Source organism: Nerophis ophidion, linkage group LG06 (assembly GCF_033978795.1).
Source record: "Nerophis ophidion isolate RoL-2023_Sa linkage group LG06, RoL_Noph_v1.0, whole genome shotgun sequence".
In the NCBI taxonomy this organism is placed as follows: domain Eukaryota; kingdom Metazoa; phylum Chordata; class Actinopteri; order Syngnathiformes; family Syngnathidae; genus Nerophis; species Nerophis ophidion.
Window position 1 is genome coordinate 76,654,914 of NC_084616.1, and position 27,977 is coordinate 76,682,890.

Consider the following 27,977-nt stretch of genomic DNA (forward strand, 5'->3'; position numbering starts at 1 on the left):
TCTGGCTCTCAGATAAATCTTAGCTGACATTGCTTAACACGATAATTATGAATAATTCCGCTGGAATTCACAGTGCTAAAAATAACATTCAAAATATAAAACATTCCCATGCATTTAAATCCATCCATCCGTTTCCTACCGCACCTGTTCAAGAAGTCGCATTAATGGTAAGAAGTATTTAATGTCACGATGGGGTTGGGGGGGTCTCAGCTTTTTGCGGGGTCGTTCTCCCAGGAAGGCAGACAAACTACTCGGGACATGACATTTAGGTAAAAACATGACTAAATTTAAACTAAAAAAAGATACAAACAAAAATCGCTCACAGCGGAGGCACAACTTGGGCTAAGGAAGAAAGCTAACGCATAAACAGACTAAGAACATAAATCAAACAAAACTTACTTGGCATGGCATGAAGCACGAAACTATGGCAAGGCATGAAACAAGTCAGCACAGAGCATGAAAAGATCACATTGACGCCAGGGCGACTGACTGGCAAAGACAAGCTTAAATACTGCCTCTGATTAGTGCTCGGGAAGCAGGTGAGCGGGCATTTTGTCCACCAGAGACAGGTGGACAAAATGAGTAACCAAGGAAACCAGACAAGGGAGTGGAAAAAAACAGGAACTTAAAGAGTCCAAAAGACAAACAGCACATGGCCCAAAAAAAACATGATCAACAGACATGACATTTTATTTATTATTGGTTAGCTTCGGAATAACAATGTTATGAAAAAGAATAAGAGACTTTTTATACTTTAAAAATGTTGGTCTTACTTAAAAATGCACGCATTTAGTTGTATTGAGTGTTAAAAAATATTATATGGCTCTCACGGAAATACATTTTGAAATATTTGGCTTTCATGGCTCTCTCAGCCAAAAAGGTTCCCGACCCCTGCCTTAGCAGAAAACAGCCCCAAAGCATGATGTTTCCACCCCCATGCTTCACAGTAGGTCTGGTGTTCTTGGGACGCAACTCAGTATTCTTCTTCGTCCAAACACGACGCGTTGAGTTTATACCAAAAAGTTCTGTTTTGGTTTCATCTGACCACATGACATTCTCCCAATCTTTTGCTGTATCATCCATGTATCCATTTTGGTATAAACTCAACTCGTCGTGTTTGGAGGAAGAGGAATACTGAGTTGCTTACTCCGCATGTCAACATCTCCGTTTGGTGCACCACGCCCACACCATCAAAATGCCGAGGCAAACAATTCCAGATTAACACCTTATGGAAAAAAACAGTGATTTTTTTTAGTTGTGATTTCCTGCATGAAAGTTTAAAATGAGCATATATTAATGCAGTATGAAGAAGAATGTTTTAATGTAGACACATAGAATCAGCACCTCCAAATCCGAGTCCATGGTTCTCTCCCGGAAAAGGGTGGAGTGCCATCTCCGGGTTGGGAGGAGACCCTGCCCCAAGTGGAGGAGTTCAAGTACCTAGGAGTCTTGTTCACGAGTGGGGGAAGAGTGGATCGTGAGATCGACAGGCGGATCGGTGCGGCGTCTTCAGTAATGCGGACGTTGTACCGATCCGTTGTGGTGAAGAAGGAGCTGAGCCGGAAGGCAAAGCTCTCAATTTACCGGTCGATCTACGTTCCCATCCTCACCTATGGTCATGAGCTTTGGGTCATGACCGAAAGGATAAGATCACGGGTACAAGCGGCCCAAATGAGTTTCCAGGTCTCTCCCTTGGAGATAGGGTGAGAAGCTCTGCCATCCGGGAGGAACTCAAAGTAAAGCCGCTGCTCCTCCACATGGAGAGGAGCCAGATGAGGTGGTTCGGGCATCTGGTCAGGATGCCACCCGAACGCCTCCCGAGGGAGGTGTTTAGGGCACGTCCAACCGGTAGGAGGCCACGGGGAAGACCCAGGACACGTTGGGAAGACTATGTCTCCCGGCTGGCCTGGGAACGCCTCGGGATCCCCCGGGAAGAGCTAGACGAAGTGGCTGGGGAGAGGGAAGTCTGGGCTTCCCTGCTTAGGCTGTTGCCCCCGCGAGCCGACCTCGGATAAGCGGAAGAAGATGGATGGATGGATGGACATAGAATCATCATACTGCTGTGATTATATGTATCAAGTATACATTCAAAGCAAAGGCAAAATATCAAGATATATATCGTGCATCGCGATATGGCCTAAAAATATTGCGATATTAAAAAAAGGCCATATCGCCCAGCCCTACACTGAGCATTCATGAATTGTCCGTTTGCTTGTGCCATCAATTGCATACAAAAGGTGGTATGATTAGTGCTGTCAAATTATTATAATTTTTTTTATCAAATTAATCACATCAGGGCTGGGCGATATATCGATATACTCGATATGTCGCGGGTTTGTCCGTGCGATTTAGAAAATGACTATCGTGATATTCGAGTATACATTCTCACGCAGTTGCTTTTAGCTTCGGGCGTTTTCCACTCTTTCTTGTCTCTCCTTCTCACTACCCCTCTCCCACCGTGCTGCCTTTCTGCAATGTCAACCGCCATAAAAAAATAAATAAAACGCCACCAAAGCCCTGCAAGCGTTTTATTTTGAAATAAACCAAAGCGGAAGTGACGCGTGTCACGTGCTTCCCTCCGTCCCGGATGAGGCTGGTCTTCTTCTGGCTCGTCCCCCGCGGTAGCTGCTTGTTGTCCCTAAACAAAATAATACTTCTATCCTGCAAAGCCCACTTAATGGCGTCGCCGAGCTAAGAACTGCTTTCTTTTAAGGTCGCTGCGGACTGAAAAAAAAAATTAATATACATGATAAAGAACCACCTTTTCCGACATGGGTCCAGGATAAAAGATCTAGAATATTCCAGAAGCACCGTTGACTGCGCGGCCTGGTGCGGCTAACAAGCCTTTAACAGCCGGCTGGAGGACGCAGAAGTCACCGGCTGTTGTGTACACAGCAGACATTACTCTCCTTTTTTACTTCTCTCTCAGTAAGTACACTATTTTACTTTCTAAATATGACACAATAGTAGCCTTTTATCCGCAGCTACACCGGGGTCGTGTCAGTTCAAAATGGTTGGCTGGCTTTAGCTCAGTTCGAGCTGATGACGTTAAGGTTGTTTTGTTATGTTGTCCAATTTATGTGTTGGCAGCCAATATGCATTATTATTTATATTTACATGTAGGGCTGGGCGATATGGCCTTTTTTAATAGTGCGATATAATTAGGACATGTTACCAAATAGTAGCCCGGGCGTTTATTTCACAAAATCGATTTTGGAGACGGGCGTTTAAAAGAAGCAGGCGGTTATTTGCACAAGGCTTTTATGTATTTTTGCACCAGCCTGCACTGCTTTTTGTTTACGATGTTTTCCTCTTGAATCGATTAAAGGCCTACTGAAATGAGATTCTGTCCATAAAAGTTATGAACAGAATCGGTGACAAAGGACAGAATTTCTAGGCGCAGTCAAGGCGTTGAAGGGTTCCGGTTTGGTGACCGCAGGATTAGGTCTCTGCTTTTTGCAGATGATGTGGTCCTGATGGCTTCATCTGACCGGGATCTTCAGCTCTTACTGGATCGGTTTGTGAAGCGACCGGAATGAGAATCAGCACCTCCAAGTCCGAGTCCATGGTTCTCACCCGGAAAAGGGTGGAGTGCCATCTCCGGGTTGTGGAGGAGACCCTGCCCCAAGTGGAGGAGTTCAAGTACCTAGGAGTCTTGTTCACGAGTGAGGGAAGAGTGGATCGTGAGATCGACAGGCGGATCGGTGCGGCGTCTTCAGTAATGCGGACGTTGTACCGATCCGTTGTGGTGAAGAAGGAGCTGAGCCGGAAGGCAAAGCTCTCAATTTACCGGTCGATCTACGTTCCCATCCTCACCTATGGTCATGAGCTTTGGGTCATGACCGAAAGGATAAGATCACGGGTACAAGCGGCCCAAATGAGTTTCCCCCGCCGTGTGGCGGGATTCTCCCTTAGAGATAGGGTGAGAAGCTCTGCCATCCGGGAGGAACTCAAAGTAAAGCCGCTATTTTTATTGTACCCCGACTTTTAGCCGTGTGTGGTGCTGGGCTGAAATGTCCGCTCCAACCAATAACGTCACAAGCACGCGTCAACATAAGCGTCATCATTCCGCGACGTTTTCAACAGGATACCTCGCGGGAAATTTAAAATCGCAATTTAGTAAATTAAACCATGTGTTGCAATGTTAATATTTCATCATTGATATGTAAACTATCAGACTGTGTGGTCAGTAGTAGTGGCTTTCAGTAGGCCTTTGAGGTTGCGACTGGTTGTTTTGTTATGTTGTCGAACTTATGTGTTGGCAACCTACATGTATTATTATTTACATTTTCATGTGACAAAAGTACAAGATATAATTAATGTGTCTGATCCAGTCGCTGGTTGCATCCCTTGAAATGCATTGTTGCCAACATAATGGCAACAGTTACATAACATTTCGTTGTATTTTTGGTATGGCAAATGGAACACCGCCTGGGCATTTAGGCACAGTAATATCCAGTAATTATGTTGTTATACTACATTTTTTTTATATTATTTTTGTTGTCACGCCACTGATGAAGGCTTAGCTTCAAAATAGTAGCACAGGAAAAAAAAAATAGGAGCAATAGGAAATTTCCAACACTCAATGTGCACCGACGTCCAACTGGGTGTGAGTTTTCCTTGCCCTTATGTGGGCCTACCGAGGATGTCGTAGTGGTTTGTGCAGCCCTTTGAGACACTGGTGATTTAGGGCCATATAAGTAAACGATTGATTGAATAACATTTGAACTCACACACACGTGGACACAGTGCTATCATAAGGCCTAATGCAACACTTAATTGAACATTTTGAAAGGGACAATCGGTAGAAAATGGATGGATGAATGTCCCAATGCTTTTTCTAGTCAAGTAATACTAGTCTTAAAGGCCTACTGAAATGAGATGTTCTTATTTAAACGGGGATAGCAGGTCCATTCTATGTGTCATACTTGATCACTTTGCCATATTGCCATATTTTTGCTGAAAGGGTTTAGTAGAGAACATCGACGATAAAGTTTGCAACTTTAGGTCGCTAATAAAAAAGCCTTGCCTGTACCGGAAGTAGCAGACGATGTGCGCGTGACTTCACAGGTTGTAGGGCTCCTCACATCCTCACATTGTTTACAATCATAGCCACCAGCAGCAAGAGCGATTCGGACCGAGAAAGCGATGATTTCCCCATTAATTTGAGTGAGGATGAAAGATTCGTGGATGAGGGAAGTTACAGTGAAGCACTAAAAAAAAAAAAAAAAAAAAAAGGCGACTGCTCCAGGCGGCGGCAGTGGGAGCGTTTCAGATGTAATTGGACACATTTACTAGGATAATTCTGGAAAATCTTTTATCTGCTTATTGTGTTAATAGTGTTTTAGTGAGATTATTAAGTCATACCTGAAAGTCGGAGGGCTGCAGTGAACGCCAGTGTCTCTGAGATAAGCCAATAAAGGAGCCAAGATCACAGCTGCCTTCTTGACAGAGGTCGCATAATCCGCTCACGTGACTTAATATCACAATTTTACCATCCAAAAACTTGCTGGTTGACATGTGGTAGAGAAACATGTTCGCTTCACAACAAACAAAGAAACACTGGCTGTGTTTTGGTTGCTAAAGGCAGCTGCAATCCACCACTTTTCACCAACAGCATTCTTGTTTATAGTCTCCATTCTAAATTGAACAAATTGCAAAAGATTCAGTAACACAGAGTCCAAAATACTGTGTAATTATGCGATGAAAAGAGGCGATCCAAATAGTATTCGTCCTTCACTATGTAGTAGGTTACTACGAAGGTTATGAAATTATCTTCATTCTCTAGCGAGTGACTTTTCAAATGATGCTACATATTAGCAGTGTTGCTACTTTTTATAGCAACGTTTTTGCCCCACACTTGACAAATTACGTTGTCTGTTCGACATATTCCCACTTGAAGCCGAACCACCGCCAGATGATGGACCCCCTTCTGTTTTTATTGGGAATTAAGTCTTCCTTCATTTTTTACCAGATCCGCACCTTGTTTTATCTCGTTTTCCCACTCGTACGGCTACGTTAGCAGCTAATGTAGCCCAGTCTGCTACCTCTCTGTTGGGCGAGGGCGTACGTATGTGACGTATGAGGTGACAGTATGTCACGTATGTAAGAATATGCGCCTGCTTGTCTGTGAGGAGAGACAGGAAAGAGTGAGAAGAGCCTGAAGTGTAATGCCCGCAGCCAAAAGCAACTGTGTGAGAACATATACTCGAATATTACAATATAAATGGGTTGTACTTGTATAGCGCTTTTCTACCTTCAAGGTACTCAAAGCGCTTTAATATAGTCATTTTCTATATCGCACAGAGAAAACCCGCGATATATCGATATATTGCCCAGCCCGATTTACATGTGACAAAACTACAAACTATTATTAATGTGTCGGATCCAGTCGCTGGTTGCATCCTTTGAAATGCATTGCTGCCAACATAATGGCAACAGTTACATAACATTTCGTTGTATTTTTGGAATGGCAAATGGAACACCGCCCAGGCATTTAGGCACATTAATAGCCAACAATTATGTTGTTAAGCTCCTTTTTCTTTTTTTTTTTTTTTAGTTGTCACTTATTGATGCAGGCATAGCTTCAAAATAGTAGCACAGAAAAAAAATAGGAGCAATAGGAAATTTCCAACACTCAATGTGCACAATAACATTTGCTCTCACACTGGACACAGTGACTTAGACTTAGACTTCCTTTTTATTGTCATTCAAATTTGAACTTTACAGTACAAATAACAATGAAATTTTGTTGCATTGGCTCTTGGTAGTGCAGCATAAAAAAGCAAAAAGGTGCAGATATAAATACATAGGTTACTGTACAGATACAGTAAATATATTGCACTTTTGCATATGCATCCAGGTTTATGGATGTATGTTATATTGTCTTTTTATTCCAGCGAGTTAAATGGTAAATGGGTTGTACTTTTATAGAGCTTTTCTACCTTTCTACCTTTTTTTAGTTGTCACTTATTGAGGCAGGCTTGGCTTCAGAATAGTAGCACAGAAAAAAAATAAGAGCAATAGGAAATTTCCAACACTCAATGTGCACAATAACATTAGCACTCACACTGGACACAGTGACTTAGATTTAGACTTAGACTTCCTTTTTATTGTCATTCAAAATTTAACTTTACAGTACAAATAACAACAACATTTTGTTGCATTGGTTCTTGGTAGTGCAGGATAAAAAAGCAAAAAGGTGCAGATATAAATACATAGGTTACTGTACAGATACAGTAAATATATTGCACTTTTGCATATGCATCCAGGTTTATGGATGTATGTTATATTGTCTTTTTATCCCAGCGAGTTAAATGGTAAATGGGTTGTACTTGTATAGCGCTTTTCTACCTTCAAGGTACTCAAAGCGCTTTGACACTACTTCCACATTCACACACTGATGGAGGGAGCTGCCATGTAAGGCGCTAACCAGCACCAATCAGGAGCAAGGGTGAAGTGTCTTGCTCAGGACACAACGGACGTGACGAGGTTGGTACTAGGTGGGGATTGAACCAGGGACCATCGGGTTGCGCACGGCCACTCTCCCAACCGCGCCACGCCGTCCCTTAATCCATTTTGGGGGAAGTTGAGGGGATAATTTAATTATGATGCGTTCAAGAGTCTTACGGCCTGAGGGAAGAAGCTGTTACAGAACTTGGAGTTCTGCTTCTGAGGCTGCGGAACCTCTTCCTAGAGTCCAGCAGTGAAAACAGTCGTTGGTGGGGGTAGGAGGAGTCTTTGCAGATTTTCTGAGCCCTGGTCAGGCAGCGGCTTTTTGCGATCTCCTGAGTGGGAGGAAGAGGAGTCCTGATAATCGTTTCCGCCGTCCTCACCACTCTCTGGAGAGACTTCCAGTCTGAGGCATTGCAACGCTAAAGTGAACATCTCCAAAAGGGACAAGCGGTAGGAAATGGATGGATGAATGTCCCATAGCTTTTTCTGGTCAAGTAATACTAGTCTTAAAGGTTTAGTGCCAATGATTGTTTCACACACACTCTAGGTGTGGTGAAATTTGTCCTCTGCATTTAACCAATCCCCTTGTTCTACACCCTGTGAGGTGAAGGGAGCAGTGAGCAGCAGTGAGCAGCAGTGGTGGCCATGCCCGGGAATCATTTTTGGTGATTTAACACCCAATTCCAACCCTTGATGCCAAATGCCAAGCAGGGAGGTAATAGGTCCCATTTTATAGTCTTTGGTATGACTTGGCTGGGGTTTGAACTCACAACTTACTAATCTCAGAGTGGACGCTCTAACCCCTAGGCCACTGAGTAGGTGCGACTCGGCTGGGGTTTGAACTCACAACCCACCGATCTCAGGGTGGACATACTATCCACTAGGCCACTGAGTAGGTTCATAGTCATGCCATGTACTGAGCTACACATGATTTTTGTCACTGGATGATGGCGTGGTGCAGTTGGGAGAGTGGCTGTGCCAGCAACCTGGGGGTTCCCGGTTCAATCCACACCTTCTACCATTCTAGTCATGTCCGTTGTGTCCTTGAGCAATACACTTCACCCTTGCTCCTAACGGGTCCTGGTTAGCACCTTGCATGGCAGCTCCCGCCATCAGTGTGAGTGTGGAAATAGTGTCAAAGTGCATTGAGTTCCTTAAAAAGGTAGAAAAGTGCTATACAAGTACAATCCATTTACTGGCATCTCCATCCATCCATCCATTTTCTACCGCTTATCCCTTTCGGGGTCGGGGGTGGGGGGTGCTGGAGCCTATCTCAGCGAAAGCCGGTACACCCTGAACAAGTCGCTACCTCATCACAGGGCCAACACAGATGGACAGACAGCATTCACACTCACATTAACACACGAGGGACCATTTATCTCATCACATGCAATTACATTACTGGTTTTAATGCTACTTAATACATACCAGAATGACCAGTGATGTTGATAGATTGTCAGCATAGTGCAGGGGTCGGGAACCTTTTTGGCTGAGAGAGCCATGAAAGCCATTTATTTCACAATGTATTTCCGTAAGAGCCATATGACATTTTTCAACACTGAATACAACTAAATGCGTGCATTTTTAAGTATGACCAACATTTGTAGAGTATAATAAGTCTCTTATTCTTTTTAACAACATTGTTATTATAAAAGTTAACCAATAATACATATAATATGTCTTACCATTAATGCGACATCTTGAACAGGTGCGGTAGAAAACAGATGGTTGGATTAAAATGCATGAGAATGTTTTATAATTTGAACATTATTTTTGAAACTGTGATTACCAGCGGAATTATTCATTACTTATCGTGTTAAGCAATGCCAGCTAAGATTTATCTGAGAGCCATATGCAGTCATCTGGCTCTAGAGCCATAGGTTCCCTACCCCCGGTTTAAGCATTAGACACCTTTTTACCTGCACTCTGCCTCCCGCTGTTTCCCACATCTACAAAGCAATTAGCTACCGACTGCCACCTACTGATATGGAAGAGTATTTCACTGTTACTCGGCATAGCTCGGTTGGCAGAGTGGCCGTGCTAGTAACCTGAGGGTTCCAGGTTCGATTCCAGCTTCCGCCATCCTAGTCACTGCCGTTGTGTCCTTGGGTAAGACACTTTACCCACCTGACCCCAGTGCCACCCACACTGGTTTAAATGTAACTTAGATATTGGGTGTCACTTTGTAAAGCGCTTTGAGTCACTAGAGAAAAGCGCTATATAAATATAATTATCTGAGAGCCATATGTTGTCATCAAAAGAGCCACATCTGGCTCTAGAGCCATAGGTTCCCTAGCCCTGGCATAGTGAGTCTCCAGGACCCACAAATTTAGTGGACCCCACAAAAAAAAAGGCAGTTTGCAACCTTTACATCAGACCTCGGCAAATTAAGCTCAGAAAGCTTTTCAATCTGGCCCGCCGGACATTCTCAAATAATTTTTTTTAAATCTTTAAGATCGAAACTGTAGCTGCCATTCATCGGCGGTCACTCGAACGAGTATGACAATCCTCCTGGTAGGGGTGTATCCCTTTATGGGGGATGCCTGTGCGTGGCTTAGTTTAACATGGGGAGACTGGTGCTCAGACAGTCACCGCATGATCCTTAACAGAATCTGGTCAGGGTCCAGTAGCATGCAGTCCAAGACGACTGGGGACCATTTTCTGCTGCAGCTTTCTCCCGCCATTGCAGCCGTTGTGGTAGTTCTTAAATCTACCGTCTTCCGCCTGCTCCGCCGTTGAGGTCCTCACCGTATCCCTGGCTAGGGGGCAGTCAGGTAGTAGGCCTTTGCCAAGGGCCACCTGGGGTAACAGTAGTAAAGAGGTTAACCTCCTAGTGCCTCAAGACCCCCATAGAGGAGCCTCCACTGCTGGGTGCACTTCAACATCATGCCCAGGACATAAATCTGCCATTATGATGTGCAGTGATGTATGTAACTATACAAAGTATTTCAATGGTTGGAATCTGCGCTTTTGCATGATATACTAGTTACTATGGTCATCTAATTAGTTCTTATGGTAATTTACGTCACAGCAGCTCAGGCGAGGCACCAAGCAGTGTGGGTGGGGAGCGTTTCCACAGAGGCCAGCCTGTACTGCGGGTGTCAGAGACAGATGTGGAAGGAGATTTTTATAACGAAGTTCAAAAGCTTTGTGATATATCAGATTGTAGGTGTTGTTGTTTTTTTTACCATTAGCGTTCATATTTTGCTGTGTTTGTTGCATTTTTGTTGCGTTTCGCTTGGTTGTAAAAATGTTTCGATCCAGAGGGGTTGTGACGTTCGTATGTTGTCAATATTCGGTGTTTTATCGTTCATAGTTAATATTGTAAATCCCACATTCTTTATTTTTATGTACATTCTTGGTGTCTCATTAAGTAAAACAAATGTAAAATTCCATTCCTGTATTTCAGGCGGTCTGTCGTAACGTTTTCAGCATTCAATCAGACTTTATTGTCAGGTTTTGTATTAGTGTTCCTAAAAATAGATATACTGGCCCTAGACACATTTTTTCTCCAAATTTGGACCCCGGGTCAAAATAACTTCCCAGGCCTGTTTTACACTCATGCCGAGAGGATGTTAACCAAAATTATAACCGTTATTAATATTACGTTATTTTTTTAATGTGCTCAAAATTTTATAAAAGTACTATTATTAATATTTTAACCAAGTGTTATTTAAATGAAAAAATAACCCAACACACTCAAAATGATTTCCTTTGTAGAAAAATAATTATTTTAGATAAAATACAGTTTCATGTACCTCAAATAGAAATTGAATGCGTGCATGAAAACAACACAAGCATTATAAACAAAATAATATGGCAGAGAAGAAAATGTCATGAATAAAAATAAATGTGAAAATTGTGCAACATTGCACCTTATGGATATAAGAGATAAATAAAACAAATGTAAGAATTGTGCATGACGGCATCTGATGTCCATATAGGTAAAAATTGTGTTTGTATAAGATGTAGTATTACACATAGTGCTGCACGATTATGTCCCAAAATAATAATCACTATTATTTATCACGATTATTCATTGTTGGGTAAAACAATGTTGGGGTGTGGTGTGAATGCCACGCCGTCATGTAATGTGTAAGGTGTGATAAAAAGGCTATCGATAAAGGTTATTCATACATTTTAAGACAGATATTTGTGTTTTTGTTTTTTAAAAGTCAGATTTTCTCATGCCTTTCTCTATTTTTTTTTTACATTTTCTTTTTAATTTATGTACTAATGTATGTACATTTTCATGCTGTGTCGGGACGGATCCATTAAGAGTTTGATCAGAAATATAAACCGTAAAATACCAACAAAATGCAATGTCAAATTAATGTTTTTTAAAGTAATAACTTTGTGAAGCGAAAAAAAAAACCCCCACAACTAATATTAAAAGAACACCAACCCTGGTGTTTACTTTTTGTACTTTTTGATTTCAATATAAAACATAAGGCCGTTTTTTCATTACACAAACTTTAATGATCCACAAGGGAAATTGTTCTTCTCCAACAACGCCATGTGGTTCAAATAAACAGTAGTGATAACTCACATATCTAATATACAATCTTCGTACTTAGTCTGGGTTCAATTTGATGAGATGACGAAACATTTGAGCAAGTATTGATGTTATTGCAACACTGACAAAATTAGCAGTTAAATATAGCACAAGTGACTATCCCAGTATACAAACGACAAGACATTATAAACAAGTTGTGGCAACGTTCCTGACACATCGTCTGCTGTGTCTTTACTCGCGTCATTAATTCTCGGACACAGCCGGTTAGAGGAAACTGTTGAGAAAATGAAAGCAACAACAAATATTTTTCTCCTCCACTTTATATACTTTCAGTGTGGGACAAATGCGTCTGCGATATTGTCCACACCTGTCGCACTCGCCATCTAACAGCAGTGTCCTCTTAAACAAATGTCGAGAAATAAAGTGAAACAAACCTTTCGGCTCCATTTTTTCTGAGGGAAAATCTCTTGGAGCAAAGTCCGTGTGGTTACTTTCTGCCATGTTTTGTCGAGTAAAACTGCGCTAATGCGCATGTGGCGACTTTGTTTCCAGGAAGTAAGCAGTGTTGCCTACAATGTATTGATAAAGGACAGTTTTTTAATCATAAAAAATGTAAGCGTTATTACCATATTTTTCGGATTATACGTGCGACATATACTCCGGAGCGATTTATGTGTGAAATTATTAACACATTACCCTAAAATATTAAATAATATTATTTATCTCATTCGCGGAAGAGACAAAGAAAATGTCAGCAATCGTCACACACACGTCAGCAATCGTCACACACACGTCAGCAATCGTCACACACACGTCAACCAATAAGAATTCGGTGGGGTAGGGTTATGGCAGAAGTGCATTGTGGGTAATGGGATGCTAACTGCTATATTCTATATGCTACTGCCGTAGCTATTACAATGGATCATTTCAACGTTGGCGGTAACTTATAAAAACTGAGAAGGGCTGAACAAAAATGGCACCGAAAAGGAAATCATGTACTGCGGATTACCAGCTGGACGTAGTGGAATATGCAGCAGAAAACGACAAGAGAAAGCGGCGCATACCTTTGCAGTTGGCAGAGTTGTTTGGAAGCGACATCAAGGAAGAAGATTTCATCGGATTTATCGATTAGGAGTGACAGATTTTTTTGTAAAGGTATAGCATGTTCTATATGTTATAATTATTTGAATAACTCTTACCATAATATGTTAGGTTAACATACCAGGCACCTTCTCAGTTGGTTATTTATGCCTCATATAACATACACTTATTCAGCCTGTTGTTCACTATTCTTTATTTATTTTAAATTGCCTTTCAAATAGGGCAGGGCGATATTTGCTTTTATTAATATTGCGATATTTTTATGCCATATTGCGATATACGATATATATTACGATATTTTGCCTTGCCCTTTAATGAACACTTGATGCATATAATCACAGCAGTATGATGATTCTATGTGTCTACATTAAAACATTCTTCTTCATACTGCTATCATATATGCTACTTTTAAACTTTCATGCAGAGAGGGAAATCACAACTAAGTCAATTTACCTAAACTGTATTTATTAAATACTCTTCATTCTCTCACGGGTGACTTTTTAAATGAAAGAACAAATTAAGTGTTGCTACCTTTTTGTAGTAACACTTATGCTGCATACTTTGCATTGATTGATTGATTCTTTTATTAGTAGATTACACAGTACAGTACTTATTCCGTACAATTGACTACTAAATGGTAACACCCCAATAAGTTTTTCAACTTGTTTAAGTCGGGGTCCACATTAATCAATTCATGGTACAAATATATACTATCAGCATAATACAGTCATCACACAGGTTAATCATCATAGTATGTACATTGAACAGCATATTTCTGTTGTCTGCTGAATATCTTCCCACTTGGAGCCAAACCACCGCCAGATGATGGACGCCCTGCTCTTTATGTTGGGCAATTATTGTTCTTCCTCCATTTGTGATAAGTTTCGCACCATCTCTGTCTCTCTGATCGGCGAGAGCTATGACGCTAGACTAGCGAGAGTATGTGACGTATGTAAGAAGGCGGGCTTGTTTTGCGTATCTGTCAGAATGAGAGACGAGGAGGAGTGAAACGCCTGTTGTGTAAAGCCTGCAGCTAGAAGCAACTCGACCTACTCTCGGCGAGAGCGTGCGACGCTACATGCGCGACAGTATGTGACGTATGTAAGAAGGCGGGCTTGTTTTACGTCTCTGTGAGAAGGACAGACGAGAAGGAGTGAGACACGCCAGTACTGTAATGCACTCAGCTTAAAGCAACGGTGTGAGAACATACAATCGAATATTACGATATAGTCATTTTTTATATCGCACAGAGACAAACCTGCGATATATCGTATATATCGATATATCGCCCAGCCCTACTTTCAAAGGTCGAGTCTTGGTGTTGGGTTTTATCAAATAAATTTACCCCAAAAATGCAACTTATATATGTTTTTTTTTCTTCTTTATTATGCATTTTCGGCAGGTGCGACTTATACTCTGGAGCGACTTATGCTCCGAAAAATCAATATATATTGATGTTGCACATTCAACGATCATTGCTTTACTATATGTCCCTCTACCATCTGTCCTAGGTTCCCTCTCCCCCATCACCATTCCCGATTCTGTTCTGGGCGACTTCAGACCAGTCTCATCGCCAAGATAGCTGGGCCAGGCAGGAAGCGGCACAGCTCAGATCCAGACTCCAGCAGCGGCAGCGGAAGCGATTCCAGCGACGGGCGGCCTCTAAGCGCCAAGTGTCTGAAGATGTCCTCCGGCGGGGGTGGCTCTGGGACGGCGGGCCGTCGCGGCGGGGCTCAGCATCAGCAGAGGGGAGGCGGCGACCACAGGTCAGAGCTGTCCTCCTCCAGTACCAACAAGAAGAAGCAGAAGGACAGAGCTAACCAGGAGTCCAGAGAGGCCAAGAAAGCTGCCGCTGCCGCTGCTGCAGGAGTGGATGGAGTCCTTGCAGAGGTCAAAAAAGGTACGGAGGACAAATTATTAAAAAAACAACAACCATATTTTAAAGGCCTACTGAAATGAGATTTTCTTATTCAAACGGGGATAGCAGGTCCATTCTATGTGTCATACTTGATCTATTTCGCAATATTGCCATATTTTTGCTCAAAGGATTTAGTAGAGAACATTGATGATAAAATTCGCAACTTTTGGTCGCTAATAAAAAGCCTTGCCTGTACCGTAAGTAGCAGACGATGTGCGCGTGACGTCACAGGTTGTAGGGCTCCTCACATCCTCACATTGTTTTTAATCATAGCCTCTAGCAGCAAGAGATATTCGGACCGATAAAACCACAATTTCCTTATTAATTTGAGCAAGGATGAAAGATTCGTGGATGAGGAAAGTTAGAGTGAGGCACTTAAAAAAAAAGAAGAAAAAAAAAGCGACGGCTCCGGGCGGCGGCAGTGGTAGCGTTTCAGATGTAATAAGACACATTTACTTGGATAATTCTGGAAAATCCCTTATCTGCTTATTGTTTTAATAATGTTTTAGTGAGATAGTAAAGTCATACCTGAAAGTCGGATGGCCAGTGTCTCAGAGAGAAGCCAACGGAGGAGCCGAGATCACAGATGCCTTTTTGAGCTGCAGGAGGAGGAGGTATAATCCACAGATGTCTCCGGTAAGAGTCGACTTAATATCACAATTTTCCCATCCAAAACCTTGCTGGTTGACGTAGAGAAACATGTTCGCTTGACCGCTCTGTGTTAAAGCTTCACAACAAAGAAACACCGGCTGTGTCTCGTTGCTAAAGGCAGCTGCAATCCACCGCTTTCCACCAACAGCATTCTTATTTGACGTCTCCATTATTAATTGAACCAATTGCAAAAGACTACTTTTAGCCCTGTGTGATGCTGGGCTAATATGTCCGCTCCAACCCGAGACGTCATGTGCACGCGTCATCATTCCGCGTCATCATTCCGCGACGTTTTCAACAAGAAACTCCGCAAGAAATTTAAAATTGTAATTTAGTAAACTAAAGCGGCCGTATTGGCATGTGTTGCAATGTTAATATTTCATCATTGATATATAAACTATCAGACTGTGTGGTCGCTAGTAGCGGGTTTCAGTAGGCCTTTAATTATAATTCACGGTGCATGAAAATTCACTGTGGGCGCTTTGAGTACCTTGAAGGTAGAAAAGCGCGATACAAGTAAAATCCATTTTGTTTCTTTTACCTAGTTTGTGTGTGCGTACACAAATATTGGTGTTTCGGCTTAGGAAGCATTTTTTGTTTTTTAGTCATAATTCAGTTATATTGTAGTGTAATGCCTGAGGCTAAAAGCAACTGAGTGAGAACGTATACTCGAATATCATAATATAGTCATTTTCTATATCGCACAGAGACAAACCCGTGGTATATCGAGTATATCGATATATATCGCCCAGCCCTAGTGTGTACATGTGGTATTAGGGGTGCAACAATACATGTTTTTGTATTAACCGGTCGATACAATATTCTTGGTTTGGTTTTATCAACTGACTATGCACTCTGTGCTGAAAGCTCAGTAGATCCACTAAGCTGCACATCCCACATTCATCCAGACCAAAACAAGCTGCTATTGTTTGGATGTAGCTTCTTTAGCTTTTATAGCTTGTTTGAACATAGCTAGTGCCTCAAATATATCTGGAATCGAAGATCCTCCACCATCATTCAGATCTGGCGTATGGAACTACTTTGATTTTCTTGTTAATAAGTATGATGGCAAGCGTGTCGTGGACAAAAATACAACAGTATGTCACGAGTGTCACACAACACTAAACTAAATACAACAATGACAACACATTTACGCCAACAACGCCCCAAATGTGATATTTGGCACTGAGCTGATCATAATTGTGCTGTCCATTTATTATACAGTGGAACCCCGATTCATGAACGCCTCTATATGGGTCGGTATAGCTCTGTTGGGAGAGTGGCCGTGCCAGCAACTTGAGGGTTCCAGGTTCAATCCCCGCTTCCGCCATCCTAGTCACAGCTGTTGTGTGGGCAAGGCACTTAACCCCACCGGGGCAAGACACTTTACCCAACTGCTCCTGGTGCCACCAACACTGGTTTAAAATGTAACTTAGATATTGGGTTTCACTAGGTAAAAGCGTTTTTTGAGTCACTCGAGAAAACCGCTATATAAATATAATTCACTTCACTTCAGCTGACTCTCTTTGCGGTCTTATTGGTGTATGTTGATTGGCAACACTAAATTGGCCCTAGCGTGTGAATGTGAGTGTGAATGTTTTCTGTCTATCTGTGTTAGCCCTGCGATGAGGTGGCGACTTGTCCAGGGTGTACACCGCCTTCCGCCCGAATTCAGCTGAGATAGGCTCCAGCACCCTCCGCAACCCCGAACGGGACAAGCGGTAGAAAATGGATGGATGGATGGTCTACGAACGTTTAAAACGAGCTAAACATGTGAGACCATTCATTCATTCATTTTTTCATTTATTTATTCTATTTCTTTGCCGCCGGAAGCTCTATGGGGGCTAACATTTTTTAAACTGCTTCTTGTAAAACACCATTTTGAAGAGGGGGGTCATCTGATGTCATATCCTGTTTACATTTTGCTTGGAGTAGATCACTGCGGTGGCAGCTAACGTAGCCCAGTCTGCTACCTCTGTGCTGGGCGAGGTTGGACACGTATGTGACGTATGAGGTGACAGTATATGACGTGTGTAAGAATGTGCGCCTGCTTGTCTGTGAGAATGAGAGACAGGAAAGAGTGAGAAGAGCCTGAAGTGTAATGGCCGCAGCTAAAAGCAACTGCGTTAGAACGTATACTCAAATTTTACAATAGTCATTTTCTATATCGCACAGAGACAAACCCGCGATATGTTGTATATATCGATATATCGCCCAGCCCTAATGTATTGGCTCACAAATATGGAAGAAACAAGACCACAATTGCAACCATTATCAAACAAGTTTATATAGTTGCTGTGTAGATGAACTACGATCAAAGTATTGGACAGGATGTCGAAATGTGTAAATAAAGTTGTACTTTATATAAGAAAAAAATGGGGATACAAACGGTACAAAACGATCCTTATATCTTGTTATCTGTCATTCATTCATCACCCGTAGGCTCGTAACACTCAGTCTCATCAATGACAATGCACCTGCTCCCGCTCCTTTCTTTACATCCGGTTTGCCGCAATGCATTGTGGGAAATGTAGTATTTTAGTGAACCCTTTGTTAGGCTATAACATAGAAAACAAATCAATCCAGTGTAAGTGTTTCTCAAATAATCAATATCAAATACATGTATAAATCAAATCAATTCACTTTTAACTCTTTTTAGCTGTAAATAATAATAGATCAATTTATCAGCAATTAAATCTAGCATGCAAATTATGAATAATCATCACACATGAACTATATAACCCATAAGTTACAACATGCTGACTTTACCAAAAGAGTTAAATATCTTTGCGAGGATGGAGAGAAAGTGGAAGACAAGGTGGAAAAGCTGTTGCTACTGTAGCTAAATGAGAAGCAGCTCCCATTTCGAGGCTATCATTTGAGAATGTCCACCATTTATATGGCGACTTAATTTATTTTTTCTTCTGTCAGTGGTCAAAAAAATAAACAAACAGTTTAACGTAAACAAACAGTTGTACATCCTGACACTTCCAATGTGTCACTTTAATAAGTTGTGTAGTGTTTAATATCTTTTACACTACTGCTATCTAGTGTCTCAAAGCTGCATCCATCCATCCATCCATCCATCCATCTTCTTCCGCTTAGCCGAAGTCGGGTCGCGGGGGCAGCAGCCTAAGCAGGGAAGCCCAGACGCTCCTCTCCCCAGCCACTTCGTCTAGCTCTTCCCGGAGAATCCCGAGGCGTTCCCAGGCCAGCCGGGAGACATAGTCTTCCCAACGTGTCCTGGGTCTTCCCCGTGGCCTACCGGTTGGACGTGCCCTAAACACCTCCCTAAGTAGGCATTCGGGTGGCATCTTGACCAGATGCCCAAACCACCACATCTGGCTCCTCTCCATGTGGAGGAGCAGCGGCTTTACTTTGAGCTCGTCCCGGGTGGCAGAGCTTCTCACCCTATCTCTAAGGGAGAGCCCTGCCACCCGGCGGAGGAAACTCATTTCAGCCGCTTGTACCCTTGATCATGTCCTTTCGGTCATGACCCAAAGCGCATGACCATAGGTGAGGATGGGAACGTAGATTGACCGGTAAATAGAGAGCTTTGCCTTCCGGCTCAGCTCCTTCTTCACCACAACGGATCGGTACAACGTCCGCATTACTGAAGACGCCGCACCGATCCACCTGTCGATCTCACGATCCAGTCTTCCCTCACACGTGAACAAGACTCCGAGGTACTTGAACTCCTCCACTTGGGGCAGGGTCTCGTCCCCAACCCGGAGATGGCACTCCACCCTTTTCCGGGCGATAACCATGGACTCGGACTTGGAGGTGCTGATTCTCATCCCAGTCGCTTCACACTCTGCTGCGAACCGATCCAGTGAGAGCTGAAGATTCTGGCCAGATGAAGCCATCACTCAAAGCTGCAATTAACTTTAGATTTATTTTAATTATTTTATTACCTTAGCTGCGTTCATAATACCTGGGTCTCAAACACACTCGCCACTGATATATAGCACCCTTGGGAAGTTGGACATCATTGTACTGTATTTATTGGAAGGCTTAAAAACATCATAAAAAGTATCAATATGAATACATATATCACAATATAGTTATCGGCCATTTCCCTATTACTGAGAGGTTGTTAGCTAAGATTACGCCTGTTTGCTTGCCACATGCTTGAGCTGATGTGGAGTCAGCAGCACTCAAGACGTCACGTCATACCCAATATTGCAATTAAAATCAGAACTTGTTTAAAATACCAAATATGTTACCCATCCCTAGCCAGAGCTCAATATAAATCATTTGAGCATACATTTTCTAGACAGCAGATATGCACATTGTCCTTTCAGTAAACAAAAAGCTTTATTCATCTCACACATGGACATGTCATTGCTGCTTCTACTCGATGTTGCGTTTACACTTCTGCACTCTGGTGTCGTTCACGGTCGAGTGATGACATTCATTAACTCCAAGGAGTCTTTGACCTTGCAGACACTGAAGATGCAGGCTCAGCATAATGATGACGCAGCGGCACAGATGCTACATTTCAACATTTATGTCAAAAATGCAAACTTCAAACTACTCACGAGCATATGAAATTGTGCAAGGAGGTCAAGTAAACCCAGATTTATGGTAAAAATGGTCACCCTGATTTAGTTATTGTGTCGTCACATTATTATTTGAAAGCACCTTTGGCGCAGTGAGTCGGTTAGTTTCAAAGCTAAAGTCAACATGACACCACCATCCTCTTTGTGGAAACAAGCTCGTATTCAGTCAAAGCATGAATGGTAGTTTTGTTTGCAGAGGAAGAGGGGGGAAGGATGATCGAGGATGATTTATTCATCTTTTTTTAAGGTGGACAAAAGCTTTTTAATCTAAATGGGGCAATTTATTTGTTGTTGTAGTTGTTTAATTGTAACTGCCTGAGACCTTGTCTGGCTTTTGGTAAATATTACAATCAATATTTGACTACATTTATCTTATTTTATAAATTTGTACATGCGTTTTCAATTACTGTATTTCCCGGGCTATAGAGCGCACCAGTATTTAGGCCGTACCCATCAAATTTAAGAAGAAAAACATATTTTTTTACATATATACTTACCGCACAGAACTGCAGAATAAGCTGCAGATATATTCAGGTACGAAATACTGTGTAAATGTTTGTTTACACATCTTAATTGTTAGCAAAGGGTGCCTTTCTCAAGGTAGTAAAATGGCAAATTAAAACAAAATATAAGTCTTCGTGATGGACCCACTAGCTGCGGAAGCTTGCTCTCCAATCAGCTAAACAGACTTAATAACTCTACACTGACTTATTGGTTAATTTACTAAACTGAAACTATACAAATTGGAATGTAATTATCAATCATCAATCAATCAATGTTTATTTATATAACCCCAAATCACACATGTCTCAAAGGACTGTACAAACCATAACGACTACGACATCCTCGGAAGAACCCACATAAGGGCAAGGAAAACTCACACCCAGTGGGCAGGGAGAATTCACACCCAGTGGGACGCCAATTATATGTTATTAATACTAACACATACACTTTTAAATGTGTTAGCATATTTGCTAATGCTAACATTGCAAGCTTTGATTCATTGCAATAGCATGTACAAATATGCATGAAAACATCCCCACAGATGTTATTAGTAAATATGAATTGTTTTAGTTCTATTGTAAAACTTACAAATGTTGCTTGGAGTGATAACTGAAAATCATTGCGATCAGAATTGCTGTGGATGGTCTTACTTCCAGTTCAAGACATGACATGGGAAGTACATTTTCGTCTCCCACCTCATGCAAGCAATCGCATCCTAAAAAAATGGCGCCATAGCATAAACAATAACACACCTTTTCAGTGTCTGTTGGTGTACTATGAAAAGTATTTGATGAATACAAAACAAAATGGCTTTTAGCAACAAAAAAACCCAACATAAATTCGCCGCACTGTTTTAGAACCCGCAGAGCAGGGTTGAAAGTGTTGGAAAAAAAGTAGCGGCTTATAGTCCGGAAAATACGGTACATATTTGCATTCTAAGTTAGAACAAACTTATTACACATGTTAGACAGAGGGATGGGCGATGCAGCATAAAATATACATTGCAATATATATTGCAGCCTCCGTTATATATCACAATCTATTATTTGGCTTACAAGAACCCTTTCAAAATGGTTTACAAAGGCTCTTAATTTTGCTTCTGATGTATGCGGTAACATCCAGTAATGTTCAAAACATTACTAATCTACCTGTTAATTTACTGTTAATACCTGGTAAGTTTATTTTGTAACGTGGTTATGTCGACACTTCTGTTAAAAATGTTATACACCCTTATAAGCATTATTTTTAAACTTCACATTAGTTTTAGGAGATAGTACTAATTTGGACACCGATCTACAACCAAGTAGTTACAGGGGCAATATTGGCCATTTCAATGCTGATAATGGTACTTAAAAATCATTAAATGGTTACCTATAAATTAGATATTAAAATGATTATTTTCTACAATTGGTTCCAATGTTATCAGTGGACTGTATTCCGTATTTTTTGGATTATAAGTAGCTCCGGTGTATACATCGCACCAGCCGAAAAAACAAAGGAAAAAAACATATATACGTCGCACTGGAGTATAAGTTGCATTTTTGGGGGAAATTTATTTGATAAAACCCAACACCAAGAATAGACATTTGAAAGGCAATTTAAAGTAAAGAAAAATAGTGAAGAACAGGCTGAATAAGTGTAGGTTATATGAGGCATAAATAACCAACTGAGAAGGTGCCTGCTATGTTAACATATTATGGTAAGAATCATTCAAATAATTATAACATATAGAACATGCTATACGTTTACCAAATAATCTGTCACTCCTAATCGATAAATCCCATGAAATCTTCCTCGATGTCGCTTCTAAACAACTCTGCCAACTCCAAAGGTATGCGCCGCTTCCATTTGTCGTTTTCTGCTGCATATTTCACTACATCCAGCTTGTAATCTGCAGTACATGATTTCCCTTTCGGTGCCATTTTTGTTCAGCCCTTCTCAGTTTTTATAAGTTACCGCCAACGTTGAAATGATTCATCTTAATAGCTACGACAGTAGCATATAGCAGTTAGCATTCCATGACCCTCCCCCGCCGAATTCTTATTGGTTGACGTGTATGTGACGATTGCTGACATTTTCTTCGTCTGTTCCGCAAATGAGATAAAAAATATTTGATACTTTACGGTAATGTGTTAATAATTTCACACATAAGTCGCTCCGGAGTATATGTCGCACCCCCGGCCAAACTATGAAAAAAACTGCGACTTATAGTCCGAAAAATACGGTATACAGGCGGATAATTACCTCAAAACTACCCAAAAGGTTGACAAGTCTTAATTTTAGTGATCATACGGTTTGTTTTGACTTTGTAGATCATTTAAAATATTTGTTTAAATGTTGTATCACCACATTGAGCATTCCTCTGCATCCAAACCCCACAGAGTCCAATTTATGCCAAAGAGTTCTATTTTGGTCTCACCTGGCCAGCATCTGATCATATATAACTGCAAAAGAGTGAGTTGATGTCAAAAATGTCCCCACTCCATGCCCTCAAAGCTCTAAGGCGGGCGTCGGCAACCCGCGGCACCAGAGCCGCATGTGGCTCTTTAGCACCGCCCTAGTGGCTCTCTGGAGCTTTTTTAAAAAAATATTAAAAAGGAAAAAAAATAAATTTTTTGTTTAAATATGGTTTCTGCAGGAGGACAAATATGACAAAGACCTTTCTAATTGTTATAAAGCACACTGTTTTTATTAAACATGCTTCACTGATTCGAGTATTTGGCGAGCGCCGTTTTGTCCTACTAATTTTGGCGGTCCTTGAACTCACCGTGATTATATGTACAACTTTTCTCCGACTTTCTAGGACGTGTTTAATGCTACTTCTTTTTCTGTCTCCTTTTGTCCACCGAACTTTTAAAGGAGAACATTATCACCAGACCTATGTAAGCGTCAATATATACCTTGATGGTGCAGAAAAAAGACCATATATTTTTTTTAACCGATTTCCGAACTCTAAATGGGTGAATTCTGGCGAATTAAAAGCCTTTCTGTTTATGTCTCTTTTGGCGATGACGTCAGAACGTGACGTCACCGAGGTAATACAGCCGTCATTTTCAACACATTGCAAACACCGGGTCTCAGCTCTGTTATTTTACGTTTTTTCTACTATTTTTTGGAACCTTGGAGACATCATGTCTCGTCGGTGTGTTGTCGGAGGGTGTAACAACACTAACTGGGAGGGATTCAAGTTGCACCACCGGCCCGAAGTTGCGAAAGTAGCAAAAAAATCTGCCGCCAGACCCCCTTGAATGTGGCGGAGTGTCTGCACATTTTACCGGCGATGACAGTCATGTCACTGAGATGTATGGATAACCTGCAGATGCATTTGCAACGATAAAGTCAACGAAATCACAAAGGTGAGTTTTGTTTATGTTGTTGACTTATGTGCTAATCAGACATATTTGGTCGCGGCGTGACTGCCAGCTAATCGATGCTAACATGCTACGCTAATCGATGCTAACATGCTATTTACCGGCGGTGCTAAAGCAGACATGGCACAGAGATGTATGGATAACCTGGAGATGCATTTGCAACTATATTACGTTTCCTTCCACCCACATTTAATGCGAAAAAAACACTTACCAATCGAAGGATTTAAGTTGCTCCCGTGTCACAAGATGCGAAAGTCCTGATCGTTTGGTCCGCATATTTTACCGCCGATGCTAAAGCAGCTATTCGGCCATGCTATGGCTATGAATAGCGTCAATAACTATTCGCTCAATAGCTTCAGTTACTTCTTCAATATTTTCATACTCCAACCATTCGTTTCAAAACATGCGTAATCTGTTGAATCGCTTAAGTCGCTGAAATCCGAGGCTGAATCGGAGCTAATGTCGCTATATCTTGTTGTGCTATTCGCCATTGTTTGTTTACATTGGCAGCACTGTGTGACGTCACAGGAAAATGGCCAGTGTCTTCGCAGAGAGCGATAAAAAGGCACTTCAAAGCTTTTTTTAGGGATATTCCGGGACCGGTAAAATTTTGAAAAAAACTTCAAAAAATACAACAAGCCACTGGGAACTGATTTTTATTGTTTTTAACCCTTTTGAAATTGTGATAATGTTCCCCTTTAACGTTGTGCGTGAATGCACAAAGGGGAGTTTTGTTGCTGTTATTGTCTTGTGTGGAGTGCTAATCAGACATATTTGGTCCCTGAATGACTGCAAGCTAATCGATGCTAACATGCTATTTAGGCTCGCTATATGTACATATTGCATCATTATGCCTCATGTGTTGCTATATTTGAGCTCATTTGGTTTCCTTTAAGTCCTCTTAATTCAATGTATATGTCATGACACACTATCTGTATGTAATATGGCTATTAATTTTTTTGTGGCTCCAGGCAGACTTGTTTTTGGTATTTTTTGTTCAATATGGCTCGTTCAACATTTTGGGTTGCCGACCCCTGCTCTAAGGGGAAACACTGTTTTAGTGGACCTGCATCGGAACTTTTTTTTTGCATTTGCTGTTTGTGTGTGTGTTGCTTTATGAGTGTTTGGCAGGAAAGCTGCTGTGACACAAGGAACTGCAACGAGCTCAAAAGGATTGTGTTGGTCCTGACATTTAGAGGGAGAGAGAGCTGAGTCAAGGCTCTTAAGTTTAGTGCGCAGACTAAATACGAGCAGCAGCACACATACGTTCTCTAAAGTTGTGACCCTGTACGTCGGGGATGATATTTCACTTGGAACTACTTCCACAGCTTTGGGCTCGCTATGATAAATGGTATTTGCCGTGTTTCATTGTGTGATTTTTGCTGCGGGGGTTGTTAAACTTTTTTTCCCCGTTTAAAAGGTTTCCGTGTTTGACGGTTAAACGTGTCTTTCTGTGGTTGCTACTTTGATTGCGCAGCTTGAGCATGCGAGTGCAGTGGCATGGCCTGAATGAGTGCGAGCAGGTGCACCACGGTCGGCTGTTTATTTGTATCCACTCTGATTCGACTGGGCCTGGCTACTTGTTTGAGCTTCAAGGCAGTTGAGTTTATACCTTGAGAAACGGCATGTAATATTTGTTGTACTTGTAAATGTAACTGTCCCAGTAGTTAGAATAGCGTGAATGTCAGTATTTTAATGCTTAAGTGTTCAATTTGAATCATACTGGCGTTGTGGAGCGTACTCCTGTAATATTGATTCTGTTAAAAAGGTAAGTGTGTTTTGACCTTGAAGCAGTGAAGGGAGCCATAATAACACATTTCGGAGGGCGGAAGTCGTTTAAAACCAGTTAGTTTGCTTCCTAAACAAGTTGTGAAAGAAATGAAAACAGGAAATAAATGTTCATTTCTCAGGTAGTATGTAATGCAACTAAAAAATATTGAGATATTTTAATGTGGCTCTGCTTAAAACAGGAAAATAACATTTGTTGTTGTAAATTTTGTAGTACAGTATGGATCTAGAATACAAACTAACGTAAAGCGAATGGCGTTTTTGACTGTGTTTACATATTGATCATATTTTCACAACTAAAACACATCACCAGGATGTTTTTTATATATGTTGCTGTGGTTGATCCTCTGTTTACTTAAACTATTATGGTTGGGAAATAAAACTGCATGTGACAATGGCCTTTTGGTAAAAAGAGACTCTCTTTTTATATTTGTTTATAGCTGAACTAGCAATAAAGGAACTGGATGACAAATGGACACGTTGCCGTAAAGCACTGATATCAACACTGAATTCCTTGGCAAAACATGAAGCAAAAACAAGCACCTACTAGGGATGTAACGATGAACGGTAATTAAGATAAGTGCGTTAAAACTAACAACTTTTTCAGGCTTCGAATTTTAACCTTTTAAGGTCAAGGCAAGTGTTGCCTTAAAGGAAGGCACATATTTTAGGGCACCAAGGCAAGTTGGAAGGGCACTGTGGTATATGTATATATATATATATATATATATGTGTATGTGTGTGTGTATATATATATATATATATATATATATATATATATATATATATATACCGTATTTTTCGGACTATAAGTCGCAGTTTTTTCATAGTTAGGTCGGGTGTGACATATACTCCCGAGCGACTTATGTGTGAAATTATTAACACATTACCGTAAAATATCAAATAATAATATTTATCTCATTCGCGGAAGAGACAAAGAAAATGTCAGGAATCGTCGCACACATGTCAACCAATAGGAATAGGGAAGGGTCATGGCAGAAGTGCATTGTGGGTCATGGAATGCTAACTGCTATATGCTACGGTGGGGCAAAAAAGTATTTAGTCAGCCACCGACTGTGCAAGTTCTCCCACTTAAAATGATGACAGAGGTCTGTAGTTTTCATCATAGGTACACTTCAACTGTGAGACAGAATGTGGGAAAAAAAATCCAGGAATTCACATTGTAGGAATTTTAAAGAATTTATTTGTAAATTATGGTGGAAAATAAGTATTTGGTCAGCCATTCAAAGCTCTCACTGATGGATGGAGGTTTTGGCTCAAAATATCACGATACATGGCCCCATTCATTCTTTCCTTAACACGGCTCAATCGTCCTGTCCACTTAGCAGAAAAACAACCCCAAAGCGGGATGTTTCCACCCCCATGCTTCACAGTAGGTTTGGTGTTCTTGGGATGCAACTCAGTATTCTTCTTCCTCCATGTGAAGCATGGGTGTGGAAATATCATTAAATATGTATTCTGATATATGTTCTTCACAGAAAATGAGCCAGGTCAGTGAGTCTCAGTTTGAAAAATTAATTAATCGTATCATTTTTCTTTTACTAAAAAATGATAACAGGTCCCACAGACCCGAACGCCACACAAGGGTGTTCGGGTCAAATGTAAACAGTATTATTAACCTTCTGGAATTTTACCGCGGCTTATCTTTATATCCCTAGTCCAATAACAAGTAAAAAGTCAAGGGTGGTCACGGCATGTTCTTTTCATCAATGCTTGTCAATTTTTTAGGGCATTACGTGGTTAAATTCAAGCCCTGCGGTTAGTATTGCCGTTTTAAATTGAAATGATTTGACAACCGTGATTGATAACTACACTTCAGAAGAAGTATTATTGTAGAAAAATTATTTGGAAATACTTATCTCGATCTGTGCGTCTGTAATCCAATTCAAGTGTCTGTGTATTAATGTGTGTCTCTGTAGTTCAATGAATGTGTATGTGTGTGTAATCAGAGCTGTGTGGGCGTGTTTTCAGCTTGTTTGTCCGTATTATGATTCTCTGTGGGTACCAGAATGTGTAATATGTTTAGGGATGTGCACTGTTCCCATGTGAACCAATGCAGTACAATACTGTTTGATTGTAACATTCATCCA

General features: G+C 41.1%; 1 protein-coding gene across 6 annotated transcripts in view; it reads left to right on the forward strand.

Annotated features, from left to right (window-relative positions):
- Positions 1–2,581: 2,581 nt before the first annotated feature.
- Positions 2,582–27,977, forward strand: part of usp19 (ubiquitin specific peptidase 19) — a 66,122-nt gene continuing 40,726 nt past the window's right edge. For 2 of the 6 annotated variants that reach the window (XM_061904878.1, XM_061904879.1), the window contains exons 1-2: positions 2,582–2,928; positions 14,584–14,972. In XM_061904878.1, coding sequence (XP_061760862.1) covers positions 14,756–14,972 — 217 coding nt within the window. In that variant the 5' untranslated portion in view covers positions 2,582–2,928; positions 14,584–14,755. Of the gene's footprint in view, positions 2,929–14,583; positions 14,973–25,285; positions 25,430–25,547; positions 25,678–27,977 lie in introns of those variants that run through there. The other 4 variants (XM_061904881.1, XM_061904882.1, XM_061904883.1 and 1 more) reach the window with 3 other exon arrangements.